At 25.9% G+C, this 27,308-nt stretch overlaps 4 protein-coding genes across 4 annotated transcripts; 1 reads left to right on the forward strand and 3 right to left on the reverse strand.

Moving 5' to 3' along the window:
- Positions 1-1,556: 1,556 nt before the first annotated feature.
- Positions 1,557-2,899, forward strand: OCT59_029135 (uncharacterized protein; the record flags this gene model as incomplete). Its single annotated transcript, XM_066141732.1, has 11 exons — positions 1,557-1,581; positions 1,679-1,700; positions 1,789-1,796; positions 1,889-1,912; positions 1,995-2,028; positions 2,126-2,147; positions 2,231-2,274; positions 2,346-2,374; positions 2,459-2,482; positions 2,785-2,806; positions 2,887-2,899. The coding sequence occupies 11 exons, from the start codon at positions 1,557-1,559 to the stop codon at positions 2,897-2,899; spliced, it is 267 nt and encodes an 88-aa protein (XP_065994505.1).
- A 2,394-nt stretch (positions 2,900-5,293) lies between these two features.
- On the reverse strand, positions 5,294-6,533 carry OCT59_029136 (uncharacterized protein; the record flags this gene model as incomplete). Its single annotated transcript, XM_066141735.1, has 3 exons — positions 5,294-5,712; positions 6,148-6,259; positions 6,342-6,533. 3 exons carry the CDS (start codon positions 6,531-6,533, stop codon positions 5,294-5,296), a joined length of 723 nt encoding a protein of 240 aa, XP_065994506.1.
- Positions 6,534-16,083: 9,550 nt separating this feature from the next.
- OCT59_029137 (uncharacterized protein) lies at positions 16,084-17,433 on the reverse strand (the record flags this gene model as incomplete). Its single annotated transcript, XM_025330526.1, has 1 exon — positions 16,084-17,433. One exon carries the CDS (start codon positions 17,431-17,433, stop codon positions 16,084-16,086), a length of 1,350 nt encoding a protein of 449 aa, XP_025174566.1.
- A 5,374-nt stretch (positions 17,434-22,807) lies between these two features.
- On the reverse strand, positions 22,808-23,979 carry OCT59_029138 (uncharacterized protein; the record flags this gene model as incomplete). The annotated part of the gene is made up of 8 exons (XM_066141743.1): positions 22,808-22,822; positions 22,919-23,206; positions 23,307-23,349; positions 23,443-23,557; positions 23,630-23,703; positions 23,766-23,777; positions 23,854-23,884; positions 23,955-23,979. The coding sequence occupies 8 exons, from the start codon at positions 23,977-23,979 to the stop codon at positions 22,808-22,810; spliced, it is 603 nt and encodes a 200-aa protein (XP_065994507.1).
- Positions 23,980-27,308: the final 3,329 nt, after the last annotated feature.

Raw genomic sequence — 27,308 nt, forward strand, 5'->3', positions numbered from 1 at the left:
CTTGACTTATGAAATGATGTAATTAATTCATTTACTTCATTAATATTGGTCTTTTATTTGGATTTAATCCCAACACTTTTTCTTCAAATCAGTATAACTTCCTAGTGCTTCCGGTTCATTTATTTTAGGCCTAACTCCTTCACATGTATCTAAAACTATATCTGTATCATGTGCATGATTGTTAAAAGGTTGTCTTCTAGTTGCTACAAAATGATATCTACTGCTTGAATATAAGGTTTTCCATAACTACATAAATCTTTGTTTCGACTTCTCCATGTCTGAAATTGATATACATTACCAAAATCATCTATAATACTTAAAAATAATATATTTCCTGTATGAAAATCATGATGAATTATATTTTTTTAGTGAATTTCTTTAAGACCATTATTAATACCAATTAAAATATTCATAATTTTCATTTATCCAATTATTAAAATTCCCGTCTTTTGCATAATTAAGAACTAAAATATAATCTTTTGTATTAGGATTTTGAGATATTCCATATATATTAAATATATTACTTCTTTTATTTATTGAATATTCTTTAACTTATTGAATAATTGTATTGTGCTTAAAATTAAACTGATAAAGAATTTTTCTACTACAAATGATTAAAGAATCTACATACCTCATTTAAAAATTTGTTAGTAATATTTTGTGAATCACATAAACATTTTAAAGCAATTACTCTATTTGGATCCCTATTATATACTTCTTTATTTTCGTCATATTCTTAATGGACCATCTTTTCATATTTCTGAATATACTATAGAAGAGTCACCTCTACTTATTTCCTCAATATTATTAAACTGATCATATGGTATCCATTCAAATATTATATCATCATAATCATGCATTTCTTGAATAAAATCATCAATTTTTACATTTCCACTAATCAAATTTATTAAATTACTTTGAACTAAATTATAATCATTTGTTTGTGGATTTTGGGATATTCCATATATTAAGAACTTTTTTACCAAGTATTCTTGTTAAATATTTTTTGGCCTGAAATATAAACAAAGAAAAAAATAAGTATATAATATTAAAAAAATATAAACTATTTCTAAAAATTTTAATACCTCATTTATTATGAAATCAATTGGTTTTTCTAAATTAAGTAAACATATTAAAGTAACTTCTCTATTTGGTTTTCTCATATAATCACTATACTGATTACTATAATGTAACGGACCACTTTACTGTCAAGGCCAATTTTTTTGGCATGATTTTACAATCATTATACCATCCATGTAATCATAATGTTGACATATATATACATGTTATCATGTATGTTAACATGAATATTGACAGGTTTTTGAATTATAATAATAATGTAATAAACCATTACAAAATAATAATTGTCAAGTTTTTTCTTAATAAATAATTATTTTGATATATATGTTGATATAATTTGTTTAGATCTAATGCATTACACAAATATTATAATATGATAAAATTTATTATGTTATCTATACATTTTAATCAAAACTTACGTTAAATAAATTTTGCCGATCGGTCATATGAATCATCACATTTTGATACTAGTCAAAATGAAGGATCAGCTGATCGGGACTAGTCAATTATAGTCTGTGCGGCAAATGATAAACTTTTTTTCGGTAAGTTTCAAAAGTTTCGTTTTGAAACTTTTTTTTCTTTTTTTTTTATGTATCAGTTTCAACTTTTGCTTTAGATCGGTAAGCTTTGAAAGTTTCATTTCAAAACTTTATCGTTATTTATTTTGATTTTTTTTTAAAATCAAAAAATTGTATTTTATTTTTTTAGTATCATCGGTGCTTTGAATTGGTAAGTTTCAAAAGTTTCGTTTGTTTCAAAACTTATTTTTTGGGTTATAAAATAAAATTTTTTTTTTTATTTTTTTTAGGATTTGTCATTGTGCTTTTAATTGGTAAGTCTTGTAAGTTTCGCTTTCGAAACTTTTTTTTTTGTTTTTTTTTAAATAAAAATCTCTAATTTCTTTATTTTTTTAGATATGAATCAGCTTCAACTTTTCGCTTTGGATCAGTAAGTTTTGGAAGTTTCATTTCAAAACATTTTTTAAATTTTTTTTTAATATTATTTTGAAGAAACTAATCATTTCTTCTTTTATCTATTTTGTAAGTTATCAACTTCGGTTTTTAGATGTAAGTTTTGAAGCGAAACTTTATTAAATATATTTTTTTAATTTCGAAGAAACTAATTGTTTCTTCTTTTGTCTATTTTGTAGATTTTTGTCTTCAGCTTTGGCTTGGTTTCTTGGGAAGTTTTGAAGTGTTTTGTTTCAAACTTTTTCAGTAAATTCTTTTTTTAAAATTGTTTAATTTTTATTTTATTTTTTTTAGATTTGGTTATTTCTTTGGTACTTTGGATGGTAAGTTTTTGAAGCGAATGCTTCAAAATTTTTTGGATTTTTTTTAAAATAAAAAAATTATTCTAATTTTTTTTCTTTTTTTAGATATCGGTGCGGAATTTCTAATCAGTAGATATTAGCTTTGCAAGCTCTGAGTCACTTTCTTGCAAATGCAATCACGACTGAAATATTCATACCTTATTCCATTTCGCTGACACCTGAATTATTTTGATCGGCACCCTCATGTGACATTGTGACGTGCGGCTGATTTTCAATTGGTAAGCTTAAAAGTTTCGCTCAAAACTTATTTTTTTGGTTTTTTAACTAAAAATTTTTTTTTTTTTAGGTCTACTTTAGATCGAAATTTTTCTTGGATTTTTTTTAAAAAAAACAAAATTTTTTTAAGGTTTTTTTCTCCTTTTTTTTTGTAGATATCGGTAGATTGAATTATCGGTAAGTTCCAAAATATGTTTCGTTCTCGAAACTTCTAAATTTTAATTATTTTTTGTTAATAATTTTTTCTTTTTTCGTAGGTATGACTTCTAAATTATGATCAGTAAGTTTCAAAATAGGTTGAAACTTTTTTTTAACTTTGCTTTGAAGATCTAACCATTTCTTCTTTTGTCTATTTTGTAGGCAACATCTTCGATTTTGGGTCTGCTCTTTAGATAAGTTTCAAATTGAAGATTATGGATGTATTGATGGTAATTTATGGTTTCATCTTCACCCGTTAATAATTGTTGATTAGCAACCTAGAATGCATTTCATTACACAGATGTACAGGAGAAGGATTACATAATAAAAATAATATGGAATACATTTAACGAATTTTATTATTTAATTAATTATTAATAATAATATACATGTTATAAATATAAAACATTGATGTTGTAATTATGTATAATATATCTATTGTAATGCGAAATAAACCATGTAGAACATATTGTAAGATTCATGTTATAATACATATATGACATAGTGTTTTAATATATTTACCACTATAATAGCAGGTTGGCGCTCATGAATTTTATAACATACTTATGATAGGTTTTTTATATGGTTATCAAAAAAGTCTACATTGATAGTAAAGCATCTTTCCAGATTGCTGAATATATTGTAATAGAACTTTCTTTGCCTATTTCTTTAATTTCATTATGTTGATTGTATGATATCCATTCAAAGATTATATCATAATAGTCATCCATTTTTAATTGCATTTCTTAAACGAAATCATCAATTTTTTCATTTCCACTAATCAAATTTACTAAATTGCTTTGAACTAAAATGTAATCATTTGTATCTGGATTTTGGGATATTCCATAGTATACTTTAAGAACTTTTTTTACCGACCTTTAAATTTATAAAAAAGTAAAAGATTTATTTTTTTCACATGTAGATAAAGAATTAAATTTTATTTTAATGTTTATGTATTAAGCATTAATAAAATAATGATTTTGTTCAATTTTTTTATTTTTTATTTGTTGTTCTATAGGGTTTCTGATCTTGATTAGCGTAGTAGGTAAAAATCCATGTTATTGGCTAACTGGTTTGTCATGTGATTCAATTTTTATGTGATTGATAAATATATGTGACATGTCTTTAAAAAAAGGAGATATAATAATGGTGATACATTACATAACAATATACATTCAAAATTTTTATGAAAGCTTGCTGGCAGTTCTTTCTCAACCAAAAGCCAGTTTTAGTTTATACAGATCAAACTTTAGGTTAAACTTCTCTTAATAGCAATGTCAAGTGCCTTATGCCTTTGTGAACTGCTCCTCATCAATATTTTCAAAGATTGAAAATGTCATTTAAATCATGATGATACTTCTAGACATTCTTCTATAGCAAGCTCTATGAGTTCTGTTCCAAATATTCCAGAAGAGTTGGATAGATATTTGGCATTACAGGTTGATGAAAATAAAAATTCGCTTCTTTGGTGGAAAGCGCATGAGTATTAGCTAAGATTTTGTGTGATTATTTAGTTATACAAGCAACGAGCATATAAACAGGCTTTTCTGTAGCAGGTAATACTAGTAATACCAAAACAAGAAAATGTCTTAATCCAAAAACAGCAAGGCAACTTTGTGTGCAAAATCATGGATTTGAAAGTACATTAGAAAAAAATGTAGTAAATTTAATTGAATTTTATTTTTTTACTATAATGAGTCCATTAATCAAAGTTTATGCAATTAATAACATTTGTAAATTTTATTAATTTAATACATAAACTATTTATAAATTGAGTTTAAGAAAGTTTTAAACCAGTTCAGAAACTTGATTCAAACCAATATAAAAACCTTAGTTCCTCAGTTTGCATGAAAAAACTGAGCTAAGACTGAGTCTAAACTGCAAAAAACTGAGCAGCATGATTCCTAGTTGAAATGTCTTGTTTTAATATTATAATTCTTAAAAAAATAAAGAATATTTTTGCAGATATTAAATTTAAATCATATTATTAGACATTGAAATGAGTATAAAAATTTTATATTATTTATTAATTTTATGCAATGGAAATAATTTTGTATACTTATATTATTATTTTAATCATTTATTTTTAATAATTACTAGGTAAGTTAAGAAAAAGATTCATTTAAATTACAAACTAAGAAATTTGTAAAATATTTACTACTTAAGCCTTAGTGTTTAAATAACCCTAAAAAATATAGATAAAACATAAAAAAAGGAATTATTTAAATTACAAACTAAGAATTTTGTAAAATATTTACTAGTACTCTAGCCTTAGTGTTTAAATAAATCTAAACAACAATTTATGTTAAATATTTAAACATCAAATACCACTTAAAAAATAACCAATTATTTGTGTTTTTATAAGAATTTATAGTTTTTTTTATCTGGTTTAATATCTAAATAATAATTAAAATTAATTTCGCATAAATAATTTGCATAATTAATTATTTTTATATACTATATATATTACATACCTAATGACTTCAAATTAAATATACAATCATCCAAATCTTTACTTACAAGCATTTCATTCACTTTTACATTAGCTTGTGAATCTTCACTTTCAAGAACTTCATTCACTTTTCCACTAGCAGATTGACTTGAATAATAAGCTTGTGAATCTCTACTTTCAAGAATTTCATTCAATTGTTTGCTAGTAAAACCAAGTAAGCGACTTGTATAATATGCCTGTGGATGAGATTCGGTAGCAAGATCATTGTTATGCCCAATTGGTGCATTTATCAATTCCATAATATTGTATTTTAATTCTTCATTAATATCTTTAACATTATATGGAGAAACAATCCATTTTTCAATAATATTTAACACTTCTTCAGAAGATGGCCTTTTTAATGGGTTTTCATCCCAACACTTTTTCATCAATTCTACATAACATTGTGGGGTATTTTCAATAATTTCAGGCCGTTCACCTTTACAAATACTTAAACTAAGTTGAATATCATGTGCTCTATTATTAAATGGTGGTACCCCAGATGTAAACTCCCACATAATCATAGAAAAGCTGTATATATCACTAGCTGAAGTATAAGATTTGCCTCTTAAAACTTCAGGAGCCATAAATGGTATAACACCATAAATATTATACTTTTTCAAAAATGATTCTACAGGTTTACATAATCCTAAATCACTAATATAAATTTTACTCTCATTATGATTTAAAATATTACCATCATGAAAATCACAATGAACGAGCTTTTGTTTATGTATATCATTAAGTCCAGAAATAATTTCAAATAATATATATAATTTTTGATTCCAATTACTTTTAATTATCCTTGCTAAGTTTCCTCTTAAATTACCTTTGTTTGCATAATCAATTACCATCATATATTTCAAAGTTTCTGGATCTTTTGTAAACCCATAATAATAAATAATATCATATGAACTTAAACAATATTCATGATATTTCCACTATAAAATAATAAAAATAATACATTATTAATATAAATAAATTATAATTTAAATTAAAAAAATAAACAATGTATTATCATACTTCATTTAAAAATTCATCTAAATTTTCACTTAAATTATTATGAAGTTTAAGTATTACTTCATTATCATTATTATCATAAAGCCAATTAGCCTTGTATATAGTACTAAATCCCCCTTTATCAAGATATTCAACATTTTTAAATTTATCATAGGGAATCCATTTTAATTTTTTTTCAAAAATAAAATTATCCATAATTGTATTTCCACTTTTTCCAAATCTATAAATTTAAACAATTAAAATTATTATTAAAGCTTACATTAAAACTTAAGATTGAGTTCAACACTTACTCTAAAATTTAAACAGAAATTTAATATAATACATATTTTAGTATTTGTATAAATACATATAATGCCTATATTTCACAACTTACCAACTAAAGTAACAGAAATTTATAAGAAAGGATTCAATTAACAAATAAATATTTATAAAGTATACAACAATAGAAATAACAAATAACTTACAAGCTATATTATTAAATAATTTTTTAAATAAAGAGTTTAGTTAGTTTAAATTTCCATGTAAATGTTATATAAATAAGTAATAATAGAATTAAATAAATAACTTATAACTTACAATCTATTTAAATAAAGAATTCAGTTAATTTAATGTAAATATTAAATAAATAATTAATTAATAGAATAAATAAATTACCGCCTAAAAAATAATTTTAAATAAAGAATTTAGTTAGTTTAATTATATGTAAATATTATAAATAAGTAATAATAGAATTAAATAAATAACTTACTCCCTATATTATTAAATAATTTTTAAATAAAGAATTTAGTTTAAATTATATGTAAATATTATATAAATAAGTAATAATAGAATTAAATAAATAAGTTATAACTTACAATCTATTTAAATAAAGAATTTAATTAGTTCAAATTATATGTTAATATTAGTATATAAAAAAGTAATAGAACTAAATAAATAACTTACTCCCTATATTATTAAATAATTTTAAACAAAGAGTTTAGTTAGTTGCAAATATTATATAAATAAGTAATAATAGAATCAAATCAATAACTTACTTCCTATATTATTAAATAATTTTTAAATAAAGAATTTAGTTAGTTTAAATTATACGTAAATATTATATTATAAGTAATAATAGAATTAAATAAATAACCTACTTCCTATATTATTAAATAATTTTTAAATAAAGAATTTAGTTAGATTAAATTATATGCAAATATTATATAAATAAGTAATCATAGAATTAAATAAATAACTTCAGTTACTTCCTATATTATTGAATAATTTTAAATGAAGAAATTAGTTAGTTTAAATTATATGCAGATATTATATAAATAAGTAATCATAGAATTAAATAATAATAGAATTAAATAAATAACTTACTTCCTATATTATTAAATAATTTTTTAAATAAAATTATATGTAAATATTATATAAATAAGTAATAATAGTAGAATTAAATAAATAACTTATAACTTACCAACTAAAAGAAATTACAAAATAATTGTTTAAATAAAGAATTAGTTAGTTTATATTATATGTGAATATTATTATACAAATGAGTAATATAGAATTAAATAAATAACTTACTCCCTATATTATTAAAAATATTTTATATAAAGTATTTAGTTAGTTTAAATTATATGTAAATATTATATAAATAAGTAATAATGGAATTAAATAAACAAATTATAACTTACAATCTTTTTAAATAAAGAATTTAGTTAGTTTAAATTGAATGTAAATATTATATAAATAAGTAATATAGAATTAAATAAATAACTTATAGCTTACGATCTATTTAAATATAGAACTTAGTTAATTTAAATATTGTATAAATAAATAATAATAGAATTAGATAAATTAACTTATAACTTACGATCTATTTAAATAAAGAACTTAGTTAATTTAAATTATTATATAAATAAGTAATAATAGAATTGAATAAATAACTTACTCCCTATATTAATTATTAAATAATTATTTAAACAAAGAATTTAGTTAGTTTAAATTATATGCAAATATTATAAAAATAAGTAATAATAGAATTAAATAAATAACTTACTTCCTATATTATTAAATAATTTTTTAAATAAAATTATATGTAAATATTATATAAATGATGTAATAATAGAATCAAATAAATAACTTACTCCCTATATTATTAAATAATTTTTTTAAATAAAATTATATGTAAATATTATATAAATAAGTAATAATAGTAGAATTAAATAAATAACTTATAACTTACAATCTAATTAAATAGAATTTAGTTAATTAAATTATATATAAACATTATATAAATAAGTAATAATAGAATTAAATAAATAACTTACTCCCTATATTATTAAATAATTTTTTAAATAAAGAATTTAATTAGTTTAAATATTATATAAATAAGTTATAATAAAATTAAATAAATAATTCATAACTTACAATCTATTTAAATAAAGAATTTAGTTAGTTTAAATTATATTCAACTGAAATATTATAAAAATAAGTAATAATAGACTTAAGTAAATAACTTACTCCCTTAATTTTTTAAATAAAGAATTTAGTTAATTCAAATTATATGTAAATATTATATAAATAAACAATAATAGAATTATACAAATAACTTATAACTTACAATCTATTTAATAAAGAATTTAGTTAGTTTAAATCATATGTAAATATTATATAAATAAGAAATAATCAAATTAAATAAATAACTTACTCCCTATATTATTAAAATAAAATTATATGCAAATATTATATCTGACATAAATAAGTAATACTAATAGAATTAAATAAATAACTTATAACTTACCAACTGAAAGAAATTACAAAAAAAATTTTTAAATAAATAATTTAGTTAGTTTATCTTATATGTAAATATTATATAAATAAGTAATAATAGTATTAAATAAATAACTTATAACTTACAATCTATTTAAATAAAGAATCTAGGTTAGTTTAAATTTATAAATTATATATAAATAAGTAATAATAAAATTAAATAAATAACTTATAACTTACCAACTAAAAGAAATTACAAAATATTTTTAAATAAAGAATTTAATTAGCTTAAATTATATAAATAATAGAAATATAAACATCTATAACTTACACCCTAGAATGATTAATTAATTACTATTAGTTAAATATAAATATAATACAAAAGTAAATTAAATATATCACTTACAATCTAGTTATTTAATTAAAGAATATAATTAGTTGAATTATATAGAATATTAAATAAATAATATGATATTGTAACTAACCATCTGTAATACAATTAATTATTAAATAGTTAATTAATAAAGAATTTAGTTATTTGCATATTATGTAAAATTAATAAAATAAAGTAAAGAATTAAAGATTTAAATAACTAATAACTTACTGACTATAGTATTATATTAATCATTGAAATAAATTATTTAATTGCATGAAATGTAAAAAAAATGATAAGTAATTCCATTATTGTTCAATTATAAGATAATTTATTTACTTACGAGCTAAATTATTTAATATATTTGTGTATAATAGTTAGTTTAAATTATATTTGTATATCATGTAAGGTATAAATAGTTTTAGATAGTATTTAAATGTATTTACAAAGAAACAATTTAGTATTTTAACATATTCAATATACCTTTATATTCCTTGATACTACCTTCTTCAAATTCTTCAGAATCACTTCCTTTGAATTCCTCAGAGCCACTTCCTTCTAATTCTTCAGTGCTGCTTTCTTCAAATTCAATATTACTAGAAACTAGTTTTATTATATTATAAATTTGTTTAAAAATATTAGAATTCCAATTGTATTAAATATACACATGATTATTACCTTTATCATTACTGAGAGCCATTACTATACAAATATATTAAAATTCTCTCTGACTGGAAAAAATAATATTATGAAAGAAAATTTCTTAATTTACACTGGGTGTTTATACACGTATCACGTGACTTTATTAAAAAGTTATGTAAAAATAAAAAGGAACAGGCAGTATATATATTTTTGTCTGTTCCGCAAGTTTACTTAAAGCGTCAAAGTTAATTTTGAATGTCAATTTTTATTTATTTAACAAATTACTGTTTTTTTGTTAAATTTAATTCTGCCCAACATTAAATGATCATCATAGAAAATTTACTTTTTTGGAGACCCGTGTTTGACCCCTTGTTATGCAAAATACATTATGTGCAAAAGCATTGAAGCATCGCATGTATGACGGCATATTTGGAATAATATCTGAAATGTACTGTATCAAGCCCTCATTGTTGCACAGCAAAATCGTAAAACAAAGAAAAATTTCTTAACACATAATTAGGATGACAACGGCCATGGTCATTAACCAATTATGACCGGTCATGACCGTATCGGTCAGTCAAAAACTTCCGAATAACCGTTAAACTGACCATTTGACCAATCAGAAAAATTTCAGGGATGGCAACGGTCATTCATGGTCGGTTATCGGTCTGGTTTACTTAAAAAAATAAAGTGTTTTTATCAAAAATAATTATGCAACGTTTTTATCAAAAATAAAACTTTTTTTAAAGTGTTTTAATAAATAAAAATGTTCTGCAACTTTTTTTTAATTATTTTTATTTTTGTTTTAATAAAAAAAAAGTAGTTTTTTTTAATTATTTTTGATAAAAACGTTGTGAATCGGTTTTTTCAAATGTTTTAATAAAAAAAAGTAGTTCACAACGATTTTTTTAAATATTTGATAAAAATGTTGCGAACCGTTTAAATGTTTTAATAAAAAAAAAGTAGTTTCGCAATGATAAAAACGCTTTTTTTAAAGTGTTTTAACAAACAGTCAATTAAACAGTTGTCAAACGTTGGTCAAACGGTCGGTCAGGATGGTCGTCAGTCAGGATGGTCGGTCGGTTAAAAGTTCTTCAGTTGGCCGGTGTAAGGGCCGAAATTACCTAGTGAAATTATTAATTTTGGGGCGCAATATTATATTTAATTTAAGTGTATAAATATTTTAAGTGTTTTAAATGTACCACGTCCGTAATGATATAAAACTATTTGTTGAATTTTTGTTATTTATATTTTATTCGTATTAATGGGTCACACATATTCAATGGGGACTTATGCCATCATATGATAGAGTATAAATATACTTCAAGTTCGAGTGGATTTAATAATTAACTAAATCCACATACTTTAATTTTGATTGGTCGATTCTTTTTGCCTTTTTCTTATGATGAAAAGTGCTACATTTTTTATTTTAATTAATGGTTTATCAATATTATTAATAAGGGGAAGTTATTGCAAATTGATTTTAGACTATTTTATAAGGAAATAATTTATAAATGATTAATTTTAGAGTTTTATTACTTTATTTTGTGATGTAACTCGGGATATATTGATATTATATTGCATTCAATAAAGGATTGTTTTTGTTACTGTAGTGCTTCGTACAGATTGATCTGTTGATTGGCATCACATTTATCTATTATTTTTGTCAAACTATAATTTTTGTCAGATTTAAAAAAATTATTCTTCTACAAATTTTATTAGTTTTGCCAAACTTATAGCTCCAACTCAAATAAACCGTTGCCAAACCGTAGTAAACCGCAGATTGATCTGTTAAACCCCATCTGGATCGAAACACTAGTTTTTGTAGCTTAAGGTGGCAAACATCATAATGACGGGCTTATGTCCTACACTTATGACAGTGTTATGACCGACCGATGACTGAAAATTGCCGTCCCTAGTTTGGAAATGATCAGTTACATCCAAAGTGGTTGATCAACTGATACAGAGTAAACCTTTACATCATTACCATAATTTCATAAAGGTAAGACGAAAAGTAGTAGAGTAGCGGTGTGTAACATAAAGGGTGTGAACCATACTCAAGTGATGAATAGACATCCGGCTAAACCGCTGGGCCGAGCTTGGGCCGAGGTGTTTATTTATCACTTGAGTATAATGTCACATCCACGTTATACTCTACTCAACACATCCACCATACTCTACTACTATTCGTATCACTCATTTCATAAAGCACATAAAGCATTTAAATTAAATTTATTACATAGGTAGTGGACGAAAATAATAAGATGAAAAGTTTGGTGCAGGTAGAAGTAGCAAAGGCGAAACGCCTAGTTGGTTTATATATTTGGAAAATATATACTTATGTTTATTATATTATATATCACATTAAAAAATTATTCATATTAAACACAGAAAAAATTATATATATATATTTTTTTTCTGGTCTAGCATTAAATAAAAAAATTTTTATCATACCACGTTTCACAAGACAACAGTTGTGATGGTTAAAAAATTTTCTTTGATTATTTTTAGTTGAAAAGGAAACCTATTTCTTTATACATATTAAGGGTTTTTTTTAAAAAATAAATACAGTATATAAATGTTTCGCAGTTGTTATACAGTGGTAAGCCAGAATAATGATGATTTCTTTGGTAACTTTAAATGTAAGTGCCTATAGAACTTTTCCTTTTTAATAAAGATTTCTTGTTATCTTTATTTAAATGATTGAAACAAAAGTTTGACAAAATGAACATACGCTTATTAGAAATTTTAAGAAACATAAATGAACGCCCAATCACAATGCGGATCTTTTTCGTGTTTTTTTATACGAATAGTAGTAGTTATGCGGGTTAGTGAACCTATTTGGGCGTGCAGGACAGGATGGTAGATACTAGTTCTTTTGAACATAAAATTTTAAGTCCCTAATGTTCTAGTATAGTTTGATCGTGTTCTTTACTAAATGTTATATGATGTAGATATTTTTCCTTTTTTGTAATTTTTCTTAATTTCCTAATAATGACTTCGTTAAAATAAATAAATAAATAAATGTATCTGTAACGATGTATTTCCAAGTGAAAATACCAAACACCATAACTATTCTACTTTCTTTGCCCATCCCTAATTAATATTTTATGTTATCATCTTAAAAGTTATACATCAGAATATCAAAGTATTTACCCTTTTTTCTTTTTTATCATTTTAGTATACAATATACATAGGTTTTACATTCTCCGCCTATGTACTGTAACATATTAAATATGTTTATTTTTCACCCGAATTTTCACCAAATTTTTTTAATATTTTTATAAAGGATATACTTATATATACATATTTGATGATAAGCCAACTGATTTTAGAGATAAATATAACGTCAAAAACAAGTAGTGCATATTCATATTGTGTTTTATTTATTCTAGAAATATTTTTATCTTCTTAATACTCTCATGATTTTTTTAAATATAAATGATTGTTCTCAGGAATAAAAAAAAATGAAGTCTAAGTATCATTAATTAATAAATCAAATGAAAAAATAAGCATTAAGTTATCAAATTATTCTCGATTCATCTGTTTCAAAATTCTAAAAAAAAAGAATAAAAAAAATTTATTGAATTAATTATTTATAAAAGAGAAGCATTAATTTATTTCAAATAGAAAACTTGTCACATTTTCACAGATTAATTACTAAAATTTAAATTTTCAAATATTAGATAATTTATTACTAATTTTTTATCAATTAACATTTAATAATTAATATAAATATATATATATATTTGCTTTGCTTAAAATCCACAGCTATTAATGTACTGTAACATCTTTTATTAAAAATGCTGAAAGTGTATACTTTCGATAAAATTAAAAATATAGTAAAATTACTGATTTGTCTAAATCATATTGACTTGAATTGACCCGAGTTCTGCTGATTATCAGGAAAATACCTACAAAATCAAAAAGCACTGATGTATGAGTAACACGGATCACTGTAACGATTAATTAGCAAAAAGAAATTTATAAATAGTCTATCAAGAAAACGAATAGGAATTAAGGAATTTAACGTCACCCTTATTAGGGACCGCCAATTAGATACAACCACCCCACTTAACATACTTTCCTCCAACCTCCATTAAAATATGCGTATAAGGATCCTTATCATGGTCCTGCCATGTAAGCGAAGATTTTGCGGCACCCTCATTATAATTTAACCATTAAATTATAATAATTCGGTATCCTGAGATGACGCATGTGTTAACAGTAAGGAACAGGTCTCTTACCTCTTTCTACTTTCACCTGTAAATCATACTAAGGATGAGTTTACTTAGAGCAAGGTTCTATACTGCAACAAAGTGTCCGAAGGAGAATTGATGTATGGAAAGTATGTCTTTTTAAATAAATTGTTATATTAAAAAAGACTGATATGCTTTTCTGACGAATTAAAAAGAGGTATTAATAAAATATATCATAAAATATACAATTTTAATAGTCAGTGTGAAAAATCGGAAAACTATTGAAATATAATTAAAATAAAAAAATAAAATTTAAATTTAAAAAAATGAAAGGAACGATCCTCACATTTTCAAGTTGCGAATAAAAAGTTGAGAAACGATCCCCAACATTCACAATCTCAAAATTCAAACGCCTAGTATATTGTTTCATCATATTACACATAAAATTTATCCTCTTAAATACAAGTAATGCACCCACCTTTGATTGCGAAGTGAAAGGACTACTTTTGGGCTCTCTCTTAAAGAGTCAGTTGGTAATAATACAGGACTTCTCTCTCCAACAACGCGTAAAATAACTTACAATGCGTCAAATATAAAGTCTCCTCAGTGTGTGAGAGAAAATAACCATAAAATAATTTTTTAAAAAAGAAACTTTTTTGAAAAAAATATCCTCCACGCAGTGCTTGAAACACCAAAAAAAAGGAGATAAGAAAACTGCAAAATACGGAAGTTTCAGAAATAAAAAGAGGAAATGATAAAAATGAGGTGGGAAGAGAAGGAACGGAACAAAAGAGAGAGGATGGAATTTTTTAAAAAAAATTTTGAGGGTGGGATGGAAAGGTATTTTATATAAAAAAAACCGCAGCCGTTCCAAGACCTGCGAAAGTTGCCCGGCATAAGTTACCGCATTCTCAGGTAGTTTTACTAATAGAGATAAATTAACGTTACTTATTTTCTTAATAAATTTTATTTTATTGCAACACTGAGAAAAATTTGCTTGAAAATTTATTATGGCAATAATGACATTTTCTTGTGATTATTAACATAAATCTAATCGGCATACTGCTTTTGCGCATAAACAACAAACACAACCATCACTTTATTTAACGTAAATCGGTGGCAACACCTGCACAAAATTAAAATGTCACGTGATCAAGTTTTTATTGAAATGATTAAATTGATTGTTTGTTACTTTGTTTTATTTAGCAGTCTCTGGTGATTCCGTGATTGTGGTTTAACGCCTAACCTTATGTTAGAATAGATAATTTTTCAGATACGCTTACCACTTGTAATCTGTCGTTATTGCATTTATACATCAATAATATATTTTTATCAACGAGGTATATTTTCAATTTCTTCATTAAAGATATTGTTATAAAGTTTTTAAATTTCGTAAGTAATTCGGAGCTTGAATATTACTTGTGTTATTTTTCATGAAAGTGATGAGAAAAGATGAGATATTATTTTTATAACTGTACCCCAATGTGTTAGGGACACAACGTTTAAAGAAAAATTGTTTGCAGATCAAAATGACTTTTTTGAAAAATGTATGGTAAATTGGGATATATTTACCATGTTTAGTGTATTCCACATATTATTGATTTTAAAATTACTTGTATAATAACGCTTCTGCATAAATTAAGTACATATATTGTACTTTTGACACAACTTCCCATAAAGACAAGCAATTTTATTAATAATTATTAATTAAAACTTAATTAGTAAAAAAAATAGAATATATAATGAAAAAAAAATAGAATGTATAATTATAACATTAATAATCGTGCATACCATATGAAAGACTAGCATCTATATCAATTACTCCTTCATTATAATATTTATGTAAAATTTCAATATGCTTTTGGGTAAAATGAACACATTCATTAAAACATGGAATAAATTTAATTTGTTTTCTACCTCTCCAATCTTCAAAAAATTTTTTTAGATTATTAACCGAAAATCTCCAATTTCTATTAAAGGTAAATTCATCAAAATTTCTTGGTGAATAATTTAATAAATAATTTAATACTTCATCACAAATAATTTCACGTTCATGATCATCACCATCATCTTCATAAATTATATCAATGCCTAATTTTCTTAATTTATTACAATTTAAGATAATTTCTTTCACACCACCTAAATTTTTCAAATGGGTATTAAAATGTAGGCTTTCAATATTTGGACAATTTTTAGCAATCACTTTGAATAATTTTATATTATATACAGCTTCTTCCCCCAAAAATTTATTCCATGTATTAATTTCTTTAATGTTTTGAGAATTTTCAATTAACCTACAAACTCCATGAGGTGATAAATTTTGTGTATCGAGATATTGAAGTTTTGGAAAAGAAGCAATTAATAAATACTTTTTCAATTCTTGCATATTTTGATCTGATGAATAAATTCTAAGCTTTAGTTGCTCTAAATTTATTAATGAGGGCAAGAATTTTGGTGAGAGCAAGACATCAAATAAAGTAAATCGTTTTAATGTATCTGCTTTTTTTTCTATTGTTTCACTTAATTGTATACATTTAATTTCACTATTTTTAGAGTAACTACTTAAGTGAAGTGATTGTAAATTTTTTTGATTATCAATAAATTTGATTAATCCTGGATTATCTCCATCAAAACTCAAATTTTCAATATCTTGACAAATTTGCGCTATTTCTAATAATTTATCTCTTAGATTACATGTAATAACAAGGGTACGGAGTTGAGAAAAGCAAGTTGATGCCCCAGGATATTGATATAAGGGTAATGTTGTACACCAACGAAAGTATTTAATATTCTTACAATTATTGATAAATAATTTATAATATTCTTGTTCCAATATTTTATATTTTTGCTCATGAATATAAGAACTATTACATTGTTTAATTACCATAATCCCCATATCTTTGATAAGATCTGATGAAATTTCGGATGAAAAACTAACATAATTAAATAATGATTTATTTGTAAAAGGAGTTAAAATTGAAACAACATCATTTTCAATTAATATCTTTTTTGAAAATGTTGGTAATAAGTCAATTATTGTATTAAAAAATTTAATAATTTGTGAAAATCTATCATTCTTTATACGAACTTTATTTGATTTAAGTAACTCATAAGGTTTTTCCATAATATTTGTACTCCTATAATACACCAAAATCTATTCACCAAAATACATGAATATAAAGAACTTGGAACATATTTCAATTCAATAAAAATAATCCTAAGACAATCTTCAACGAGATGTGTCATATTTCAAAATACAAAAATATTGAAATGTTGAAAAAAAAAAGATACCATAAGCAATAACTCATAAGTCTCTATTTATTATTATTGTAAGCCACAGATTTGAGTCATACAATTTGAGTCACACAATTTACAAGATTATTTACTCTGAATTTGGTTAATATTTGGCTTAAAGCAAGTTTGCATAATTATATAGCAGATGACAATTGATGACTTATCTAATAAATGGATGACATTCTTCGCAACGTTTTTTTTTTTGATAATAAATTTTAATTAAAAAACGTTGCATTACCATTTTATTCATAATAAACTTCAGGTTAATCGGGTCACGCACCTGATTACCTGAAGTGACTCGAATACTTTCGGGTCAAACGGGTCGGGTCAGGTCAGAGTAGGTTACCCGAACCAAACTGGCCCAAAAAAATTTTTCGGTTCGGGTTAACAATAACCCGAACAGAACCACCTGTTCGGAGCATTGTTCGGAAATGACCTAGTCATTTGACCATTCAAAGGATTTGCCTAATAATCTTTTGTCATAATCATAAATCATTTGGAATTTGTCATTTAGGTCATTTGCGAAATGACAAATGCCAAATGATTTATGATTATGGCAAATGACACCAATCATTTGTCATTCGATCATTTGTCTTATAATACTGTAAGATTATTGGACAATTCCTAATTGAGGAAAATACTAAGCAACAATTCTTATATTTTTTTTTCCATAAATCATTTTTGCATAACTATTATATATAATATCATTAGGTTAATTTAAATTTGTTGTTATGGTGCGTGTTATTCTTCATACAAATTTAGAAACAAGCCAATAAAAAAAATTACATTTAAATGTCAAATTTTAAAAAGCAATTTCAGCTAAATAATCCAAATTTTGACTTATAGTATAATTTTTTAATTTTAGTTTCATTATATAAATGATTGTATAATTTATTTACTTTAAATTATAATGCTAAAATAAATCAAGTAATGTGAAAATTAAATAAAATTTATATGGATAATTTTGATTCAAGGCTGCTAATTATGTAGAAATTTTAAAACTTAGAATGACTCATTTGGCTGGTCAGTAAATTTGAGTTTGATTGTTAAGGCAAGAAATTGCCAAATTAGTAAATTATTTGGAAAAGCGAACGAAAATGTTTAAATTTTAAATTTTCTTTCGTTAAATATAAATTATAAATCACGTGATAAGAAAATCTTTTGCCACTATGAAAAAATTTTTTTTTACATATATAAAACAAGATCTTTTTTTATATTTTGTTTCTTTACTTCATGTTAAATAAGATTATCGACTAGGAAACGGGAACTGTTGTAAGTCCGGAGCGAGGTATCATAATAAATAAAGATGTTAATATATACCAAGAATGGTAGCGATTTTATACTAATTAGCAGCATAATGCCTTGGAATTCCGGTAATTTTCTGCTGATTAGCAGCATAATGCATTGGAATTCCTGGACAAAGAAACTCACGTGATCGCAATTTTCTACTGATTAACAGCGTAACGCCTTGGAATTCCGGGGCACGTGATCGGTCATTTTTCATAGTGCGTAGACATATATAGTCCTTCGCATTCGGTCCGGACAATAAATACTTTCAAAATATTTAATATTGGTCAAATGATTTAAATGGCTGGTCATTTGCAAATGACAAATGACAAATGACTTGTCATTTAATTCATTTGTCATTTCAAGTCATTTGCCAAACACTGGTTCGGAGTGCTCTATAGTAAATAATGCATATGACAAAACGTTGTTAATGAGATCGATTTTATTGTATAGTACAATATTAATCTATATAAATATCTGAAATTTAACGAATTTTTACAAATTTAGAATAAAAAGATTGAAAAAGGGAAAATTGCATTCATTACTTTAAAGTTTAAAGCAATTCAAATTTTCAAATTCTCTTAGAGTGGATTGAATATGATAGATTTGAAAAAATTACTAGTTGAAAATGTTTCATATTATATGACGGCTATAAACCACGATATAAAAACATTACTAAAGTGCTTACATTCTTCAGTTAAAATCATATTATTTATAAATCATGCGGTAAGATATGCTGCGTAATCACGTGATTTGATTTTTTATTGTATAAAGATAAAAGTTCTAAATACTTTTCTGCAGAAAATCCAAATGTAAAAGCTTATTATATAATAAAATATTATTCCATGTAAAATTTTTTCTTGTTATAATTGATTATTTTGTATGATTTTTTATAATACTAATGTTGTGCCCCAAATCTCAATATGCCCCAAATTGACGATAATCATCGATGATTACTATATGTGAAAGGTAATGCTTTGAAAATTCTTAAGGCATTATAAAGATGGGCCGATAATTTAGGCCGATCGTTGATTTGGGGCAATCGTCAACTTGGGGCACAGCACTAATAAAGGAAAAAAAAAATTAAATTAAATTTGTTCGTAATCTGCATACTTAAATATTAATTATCACCAATCACTCATAATAATCTGAATAAATAAAAATAATAAAGTTAAATAATAATAAATAAAATATAAAAAAAAAGCTTAAGATGGAGCTCTGGTCTTGGATCTTCAAAAAATTTCCTTCAGAAAAATTTCATAATTATATGCAACAGTTTTTGTGTTTTTCAAAATGATTCAATTATGAACTATTCTGTAATACTAAAGAAAGCTTGGATATGTGATGCGAAATATGAGTTTAATTATGTAATATTGACAGAGAATTTTTTATGATGTTTTTTGTGGTATCCGATTAAAATCTCGACAGCCACTTGCACAAGATCGCTTGACAATCAAAATCTCAAATCCCGACAAGTCATTATATCGTTCGAATGATTTTCGAGATTTCGTACCAAAACCGTTTTTTGTTTTCAATTTTTTTCAATAAAACAAAGTTCATGTAAAACTTAATAAATTAATATTTTTTAAATTAATATTTTTATAATTTAAAAATCTTATTCATATATTATTTAAGAAAATTTACACTTTTACATATATTTTACATATTCAATATTAAATAATACTTTATTTGAAATTATATTTCTTATAAAAAAAAAAATAAAATAAAATAAAGAAAATATGAAGTTAAATGACCATGCAAGAGTCTAAGAAAAAAATTAATTAACTATATAATCAATCAAATATTTAACTGATCAACGTAACCTAGCTGCTAGTCTGTAATAGTCATGTGAAATTATTATTTATTTATGTTTCATAATTTATAAACTTTATTAACAAGTCTTTAGTTTCACAAATCAAAAAAATTTTTTTATACATAATGAAAAATGGAAATGGTTTCAGTTTATTAAATACAAAGTTTATTAAATATAAAATAACTTCAAAATTTTAGTCAATAAATATTTAATAATTTAAGCGTCATGCAAGGGCGAAAGTTTTTGGGTGATACTGGGGTGTTGGGGATATCCTCCCATATGATTAACTAGTATTTATATTTATATTTTTTTTTTGTTAAAAATTGTGTGATAAGTCATCGGACTAGGTGTGCCAGTTACTCTGGAGATGTGATAAAAATCATCAGTCTTTCTCATATAAAAAATACAATTTCAAACGTGAAAATTTGTGTTGTCAAAGTATCTTGGACCGCCATCTAAGATATATCGATCTGATTTTCTTAAAACTTTAGAGGTGAAATACGCAGAGCGTCATCCTCATCACCTAGCCAGCTTCGAGGTCGCAATGCTTTATTATGTTTTATTATATCTCATAGTTTTGCGTTTCTGGTTTAATGAGGTTTAATAAATCTCTAATGTATGGCGCTAATAACCTTCTATCCGGCCACATTATTTGGAAATCTGATCGGAGAGATAGGATTGCGGGAATGAGACAAGAGCCTATGGTATGCCCTCATCACTAGACTTTCTGGGAGTATATCAGTAATATAATTGTAATCGGGATGAAACATGATGCCCAGATTCTTTGCGTGCATGCAAATGGATACTTTCTGGTGCTTCAGCATCGCTCACTGTATCTATATTGCAAATTGATTTACGATTGTTTACAGCGATTTTAATGATTTATGTTACGGGAGTGTAACGAGGAAGTTCCGGGATATGCCGGAGATGTGCGAAAATTAAATTTGTAATACATTTGATTAGACATACTAGCCTGATATAGGCAAATCTTTATTAATTTTTTATTATGCGTAATAGAGTAATGCTTTATAAAAAAGTGCTAAACTTTGAGAACGCGCCATATTAAGAATTTCAACATCACGTGACTATACCTTTCGCTACACTCAACATTCTTCCTAACATGGCTCGCTACATATTTGATATCGTCCACGCTTAAACACAAATGGACGTTTCAGAAAACGTTTTGGTTCGTTGGATGTACAGTATATCATCCGTTGTTCCTTATCATCGCCTATACGAAAAAATAGATCATAAACCTTCCTCGCCCTGTCTGCTTTCTTCCGGAGAGCGTTTCTGGTAACTTCTTTGGGAAGCTGTTCTTTAATCTCGTCATAGAGCTTCTTTAAGGCTTCATGCTCCTCGTTAGTTTTTTCTATAGTGGACGATGCGCTTCTCTAGTCCCTCTCCGAAAAAATAATAGCTCCTTATCGGCTCGAGGCGTGCGTTTCATTTCGTTTTTCAGCCTTGGTAATTAAAGGTCAAAAAGGTTCGGACGCCCTCGTCCTCACGTGCAGAATCTCTTATGAAGCCCTTCCCTTTCCTTAATATCGGAAATTCGAGTAGTGTCGGAAGAAACTCCCGGATAAGATTTTTCAAGATGCGGGTGACGCTCTGCTATATGTTTCTTAGATTTCTTGCTTGGAGAAGAATCCGTAGCTTCGTTAGTCCGCTTCCTATTGCTGTCACCGTCAGGTTAAACTGCTACTTCCTCCTTATTCACACCCAATTCCAATCCTCGCTCCTATTCTTGGATTACAGGAGAATTTAACTGAAGTTGGGAGCTCACCTTACTAGCAATCGATAGAGTACTCGGTTGTGATGATACGGAAATGTTCGCTCAGGAAACACAGACTTCAGGAATAATGTGGTGCAATCTGCGACAGGGCAGTAGCTTTGACGTGTTATTCGATACATTCCCTATGGAAAATACGAGCACATGGCAATACAGTGAATGCTCTAAGTTACTAGTTGAAAGATATCTTTTTCTCATTGCGAGCAGGTCCCTTGCTCTGTAAAATCTTCATCATTCACTATATCGTCCCCTAGCTTTTCAAGGATGCTGTAAGCGAGGTTTCGAATGTTGGAAAGAGACATACTGTAATACCTAGCCTCTGGGTTCCTATATACGGACGAGTAGGGTGAAATACGGAGTAGAAAAAATGCACGTTAATATATTGCTTGAAATTCCGCAGGAGCAAGCGAGGTATTAGTGAACCTGTTCCATTTTCGCGAGTCTGTTCTCAAGTTCTGTATCTTTTCGTTTTAGATCCTCGACTGTAGACTTGTGATCCCACCTGAGCTTCGCATTCTCGCTTTTAAGTTCGAAAATCTCATCCACGAGGACAGCATTCTCAGCATTAAGCTCGTCAATCTTTTCCTCGTTCAGAATAGCACGTTGCCTCCATTTTTCAAGCTCAACAATCTTAGCCTCAAGCTCGACGTTCTTCGCCTCAAGCTCAGAGTTACGTTGTCTCAATACTTCAAGCTCGGATGGGTTCGCTAACTGACATTATGGAATTTTATACACGACAGGAATTATTCAATGTTGTGTGAGAAACGAAAGACTTGCTTTATTAATTAATACACGAAAAATAAATATATACCAGGTCCACGCTCGTAATACATGTGGAAATTAAATACTCATTCCTTAATATATTTTTTCGTCCTAACAATCTTACTATCCGGTGAATCATCAACCTCGGCCCTGTCATTCAACAGCCCAACGATTGCCTCCATTACCTTCTTAACATCTCGTCGAAGTCTTCCACAATATCCTCGGTAAGATCTATGTGATAGTCGGCTTTCGAGCAATAGATCCTTTCCGGTGTATATATGAGGAAGTACCAGTCCAAGACTGAAAGAGAGTGGGTTAGTATAGATAAAGTATGAATAAAAGAATACAGGACCAGGCTTCGCAAAGCTTTACCTGTTACGATCCCATAGGGGTAATCGAATTCATCATCGAACGCCGCAGACGCTTTCCTTTTCCTTGGTAACAGACTAAGAGCTCTCGAGCTGCATCACGTTCTGCATGAATCCCGCTGCCAGGTCCTTTTGCTTACCCTCGGTTATGGCTATTAACTCCTCATTAACGACATCTATGACTTTCTTGATCGCGTAGTCGATTCGGCCTGTCGCTTCTTCGCCCACAATTTCGAATTGGGGTCCATAGTATTCCTTTCTTGGTTATTCTTCTGGAAATGTAGATGAAATTGGGGAAATATACTCGCAACGCACGGCTTCATTACTACCTGTTGTCGAATCTATAATTCCCATCCTGCGTTTTATCTTGGTTATGCACCTCGTCCTTATCGTCAATTTTCACAGGTGCTGGTACGAAAGGCGGAATCTTTTTTGTGTCATTGCTATCGACCCCGTACTTCACGAGTCACATAGCAGGTCCACCTGACATTCACAGCTTTTCTTCAGTCAAGTCAAAGAAGTCCCATGATGCTAATAAAACTATGAAAGCACATGTGTACGGAATTTTCAAACCTTTTTCACATGAAGATCTTCCTCGCCAGACTCAATGGAGCTTTGCGCCTGACGATCTCGGAATTGCAAAGTCCTTAACCCTTCAAAACATATGCTTTTGTCGTCAATATTGACTTATAGGGTAGTTCTGTGACGTAACAAAGCATTTTTCAAATTCTTCTCGCGTCTGTTGAGAAAAAAGGAGGAGACCATAAATGGACTAGATGGTGGTGGAAATATTTATTTTTTTCTGTCGCACAAACAAGGTCAACTCACACCGCAGGTTACTTATGGTCCCGGATGGCAAACACCAAGAATTCCGACCTCATATTAATGCTTCGGACTAGCTGTATCGTAAATTCGTAATATTTAACAAAATATAATATAATAAGAATTTAATCATGCAAAATTTAATTTGTATTTTTAAAGAATGTCTACTTGCATCTGTAGTATGGTAATGAGCTAATAAAATAATTTAAATTGCTTAAATATACGATTAGTTATTAAATAATTACTGTATATTATAAACATTATTTATCCCGAATTTGTCCAGAATTAGATATCTAATATTTGTCTGGAATTAGATCGGAATTAAATAGTTCGGAAAATTTAATATATAAAAAACATTATTTATTCAGTATTTGTCCGAATTTTGCCCAGAACTGGATATTTAATATTTGTCTGGAATTAAACCGGAATTAGATAGATCGGAAAATTTCCGGATTTTTAAACGAATATTTAAGATATTTTCCAGATTAAAAATTTATTTATACATATTAATTTATAGATTGAAAAAACAATTAAAAATTATATAATTGATAAATTCCGGATGTTTAAATGATCCGAAAAACCTGTTTGATATTTTTTCGGGTTAAAAGATAAATCATTATCTGGACATATTCAGAAATATCCGTTGAAAAAATATTTTAAAAAGGATTTCCTCTAACTTATTCGGGTTAGGACTATATTATTAGAATTCCATAATATGAAGATTCAGGGGATCAAATACCATGCATGAAGAAATTATTCAAATTTTAAATTAATTTTTTTATACGGAAAATTTCCTGGTGTGACATGAAATAATAATAAATAATAGCAGTCTTTTCATGAGAACCAAATTAAATTCCATTATCAAATTAAAAAAATTAAATCTAAATTTGTGGCGTAGCGATGAGTCGTTATACTGCAACCGGTTTAATTTTGCGATATAATTTGCCTATACATTCATTAATTTATAGTTCAAGAAAAAAAAAAGAGTCGTACTCGAACTATAATTTAATATTCGATTAACTAAAATAGCCAAATTATTTTATAATACGGATTGAAACGTCAACGAAAAAAGTTACTATAATTCTTATTAAATCGAAATTTGTGGCATAGAAATTAAGTCGTTATACTACATTCCGTTACATATGCGAAGAAAAAAATAGACTCATACTCGAATATAATTAAATCTAAATTTGCGGCGTAGCGATCCTTACATTCATTAAAACTCCCCGGTGTAACCATGTAACCAACAAAAAAAAGCTCGGGTACGTGATCCGTTCACCTATTTCATCTATTTCTTTATACGTTTTATTTTTTGAAAACCTTGGAAACCTTTATTATATAAATACTGTCTTTTTGTCTTTTCTTTTTATTTATTTCTTTTTATTATTTTTATCACATATATTATATAATATTTTACGTTTCTTTGAAATTTTAAAGTTTGTTTTAGCAAGTATTAAAGTATTTATATATATTAATTTTATATATTTTGACGTTTTTTGCATAAATAGCACAAACTTATATATTTTTTAGTTATGTATATGTTATTTTATCAGTTATACAGAGAACTTTAAAAACAAAGAAAAAAAAAAAATTTTATTTCATAAATATATAAAGTAAAATTTTTCTATATTGTTCACAGTATTATTCAATAAAATATTATAAAACTATTTAAAACTTAAAAAAATTTATTTTGTTTCTATTGACTTTTTTACTACAAAGTTACTTAAATATTAAAAGTCTTCTCAGTTAAAGCGTCAAAATTGAGACGTCACACTTTATGTCACGTGCCCGAGATTTTTAATTTATAGTCACATGATACAAGGTAAAAAAATTAGAATCGTACTCGGACTATAATTTTAAAATACTTGAGAAATATTTTTCAGAATGTTTCTTTCTTTTTACCTCATTTGTCACATTGTCATAATTACAAAAACATAACTGAAAATTTTTTTCACGCGAATATCTTCTAACGGATCTTTTGCTAAATAAATTTGAATAAATTTGGGAATTAATACTCGGATACAATTTTTTTCAAAACATTTTAATCTTAAGATTATCCGACGTTTAGATTATTATTTAACCATTTTTAATTTACATTCTCTATATTTCAATGTACTAAATGTACCAGACAGCCAATCCTTTTCGGCCTTTTCTGGAAAATATTCATTTTAAATGATCACATCAGAAAAATTAATATTAGCGTTAGTATGTACGCAAATCTTTAAGATAAAAGGAATTTTTACCTTAATAATAATAAAAAATTTATTTTTAATGATTTAAAATGAAATAATTTCTTATACAATAAATAACAAGCAAAAATTGTTCTTTAAAAATCTTGCTTTTAGGCCCCTCAACGCATAATATATATGAAAATATCATTGTATTATAATATTTCAACGTTTTATCATGCAAAAATATATAAATATCACACAGTTCAAAAATATTATGATAATTTCATCTCAATTAACCAAATTCAAATCAAAAAAAAAATATTTTGAAAAGATTCCAAAATATCACTTCGTGATCATTTTTTAATTAATATTCTCTCAATCGGTTTATATCGAATTTGAACTTATTAAGAATAATTAAACATACTTAAAATTTACTAATAGCTTAATTATTTAACCCTTATATTTACAAAGTATAATTAATGCGAATATATCAGGCATCGAATACAAATTTATACACACCTCCTATGCTCCTATCAGCTATATTTAAATCATTATTTCAAATTAAAAAGTGAGTTACGACTTGTTAATTCCCAAAATAATACATTAATACTCAATATCGGATTTTTTAATTAACCATACGAATTATTCTGACTTTTGAGTTTCAAAGAAAGGATCCATCAAAGGTATTAC

Source organism: Rhizophagus irregularis, chromosome 9 (assembly GCF_026210795.1).
Source record: "Rhizophagus irregularis chromosome 9, complete sequence".
In the NCBI taxonomy this organism is placed as follows: domain Eukaryota; kingdom Fungi; phylum Glomeromycota; class Glomeromycetes; order Glomerales; family Glomeraceae; genus Rhizophagus; species Rhizophagus irregularis.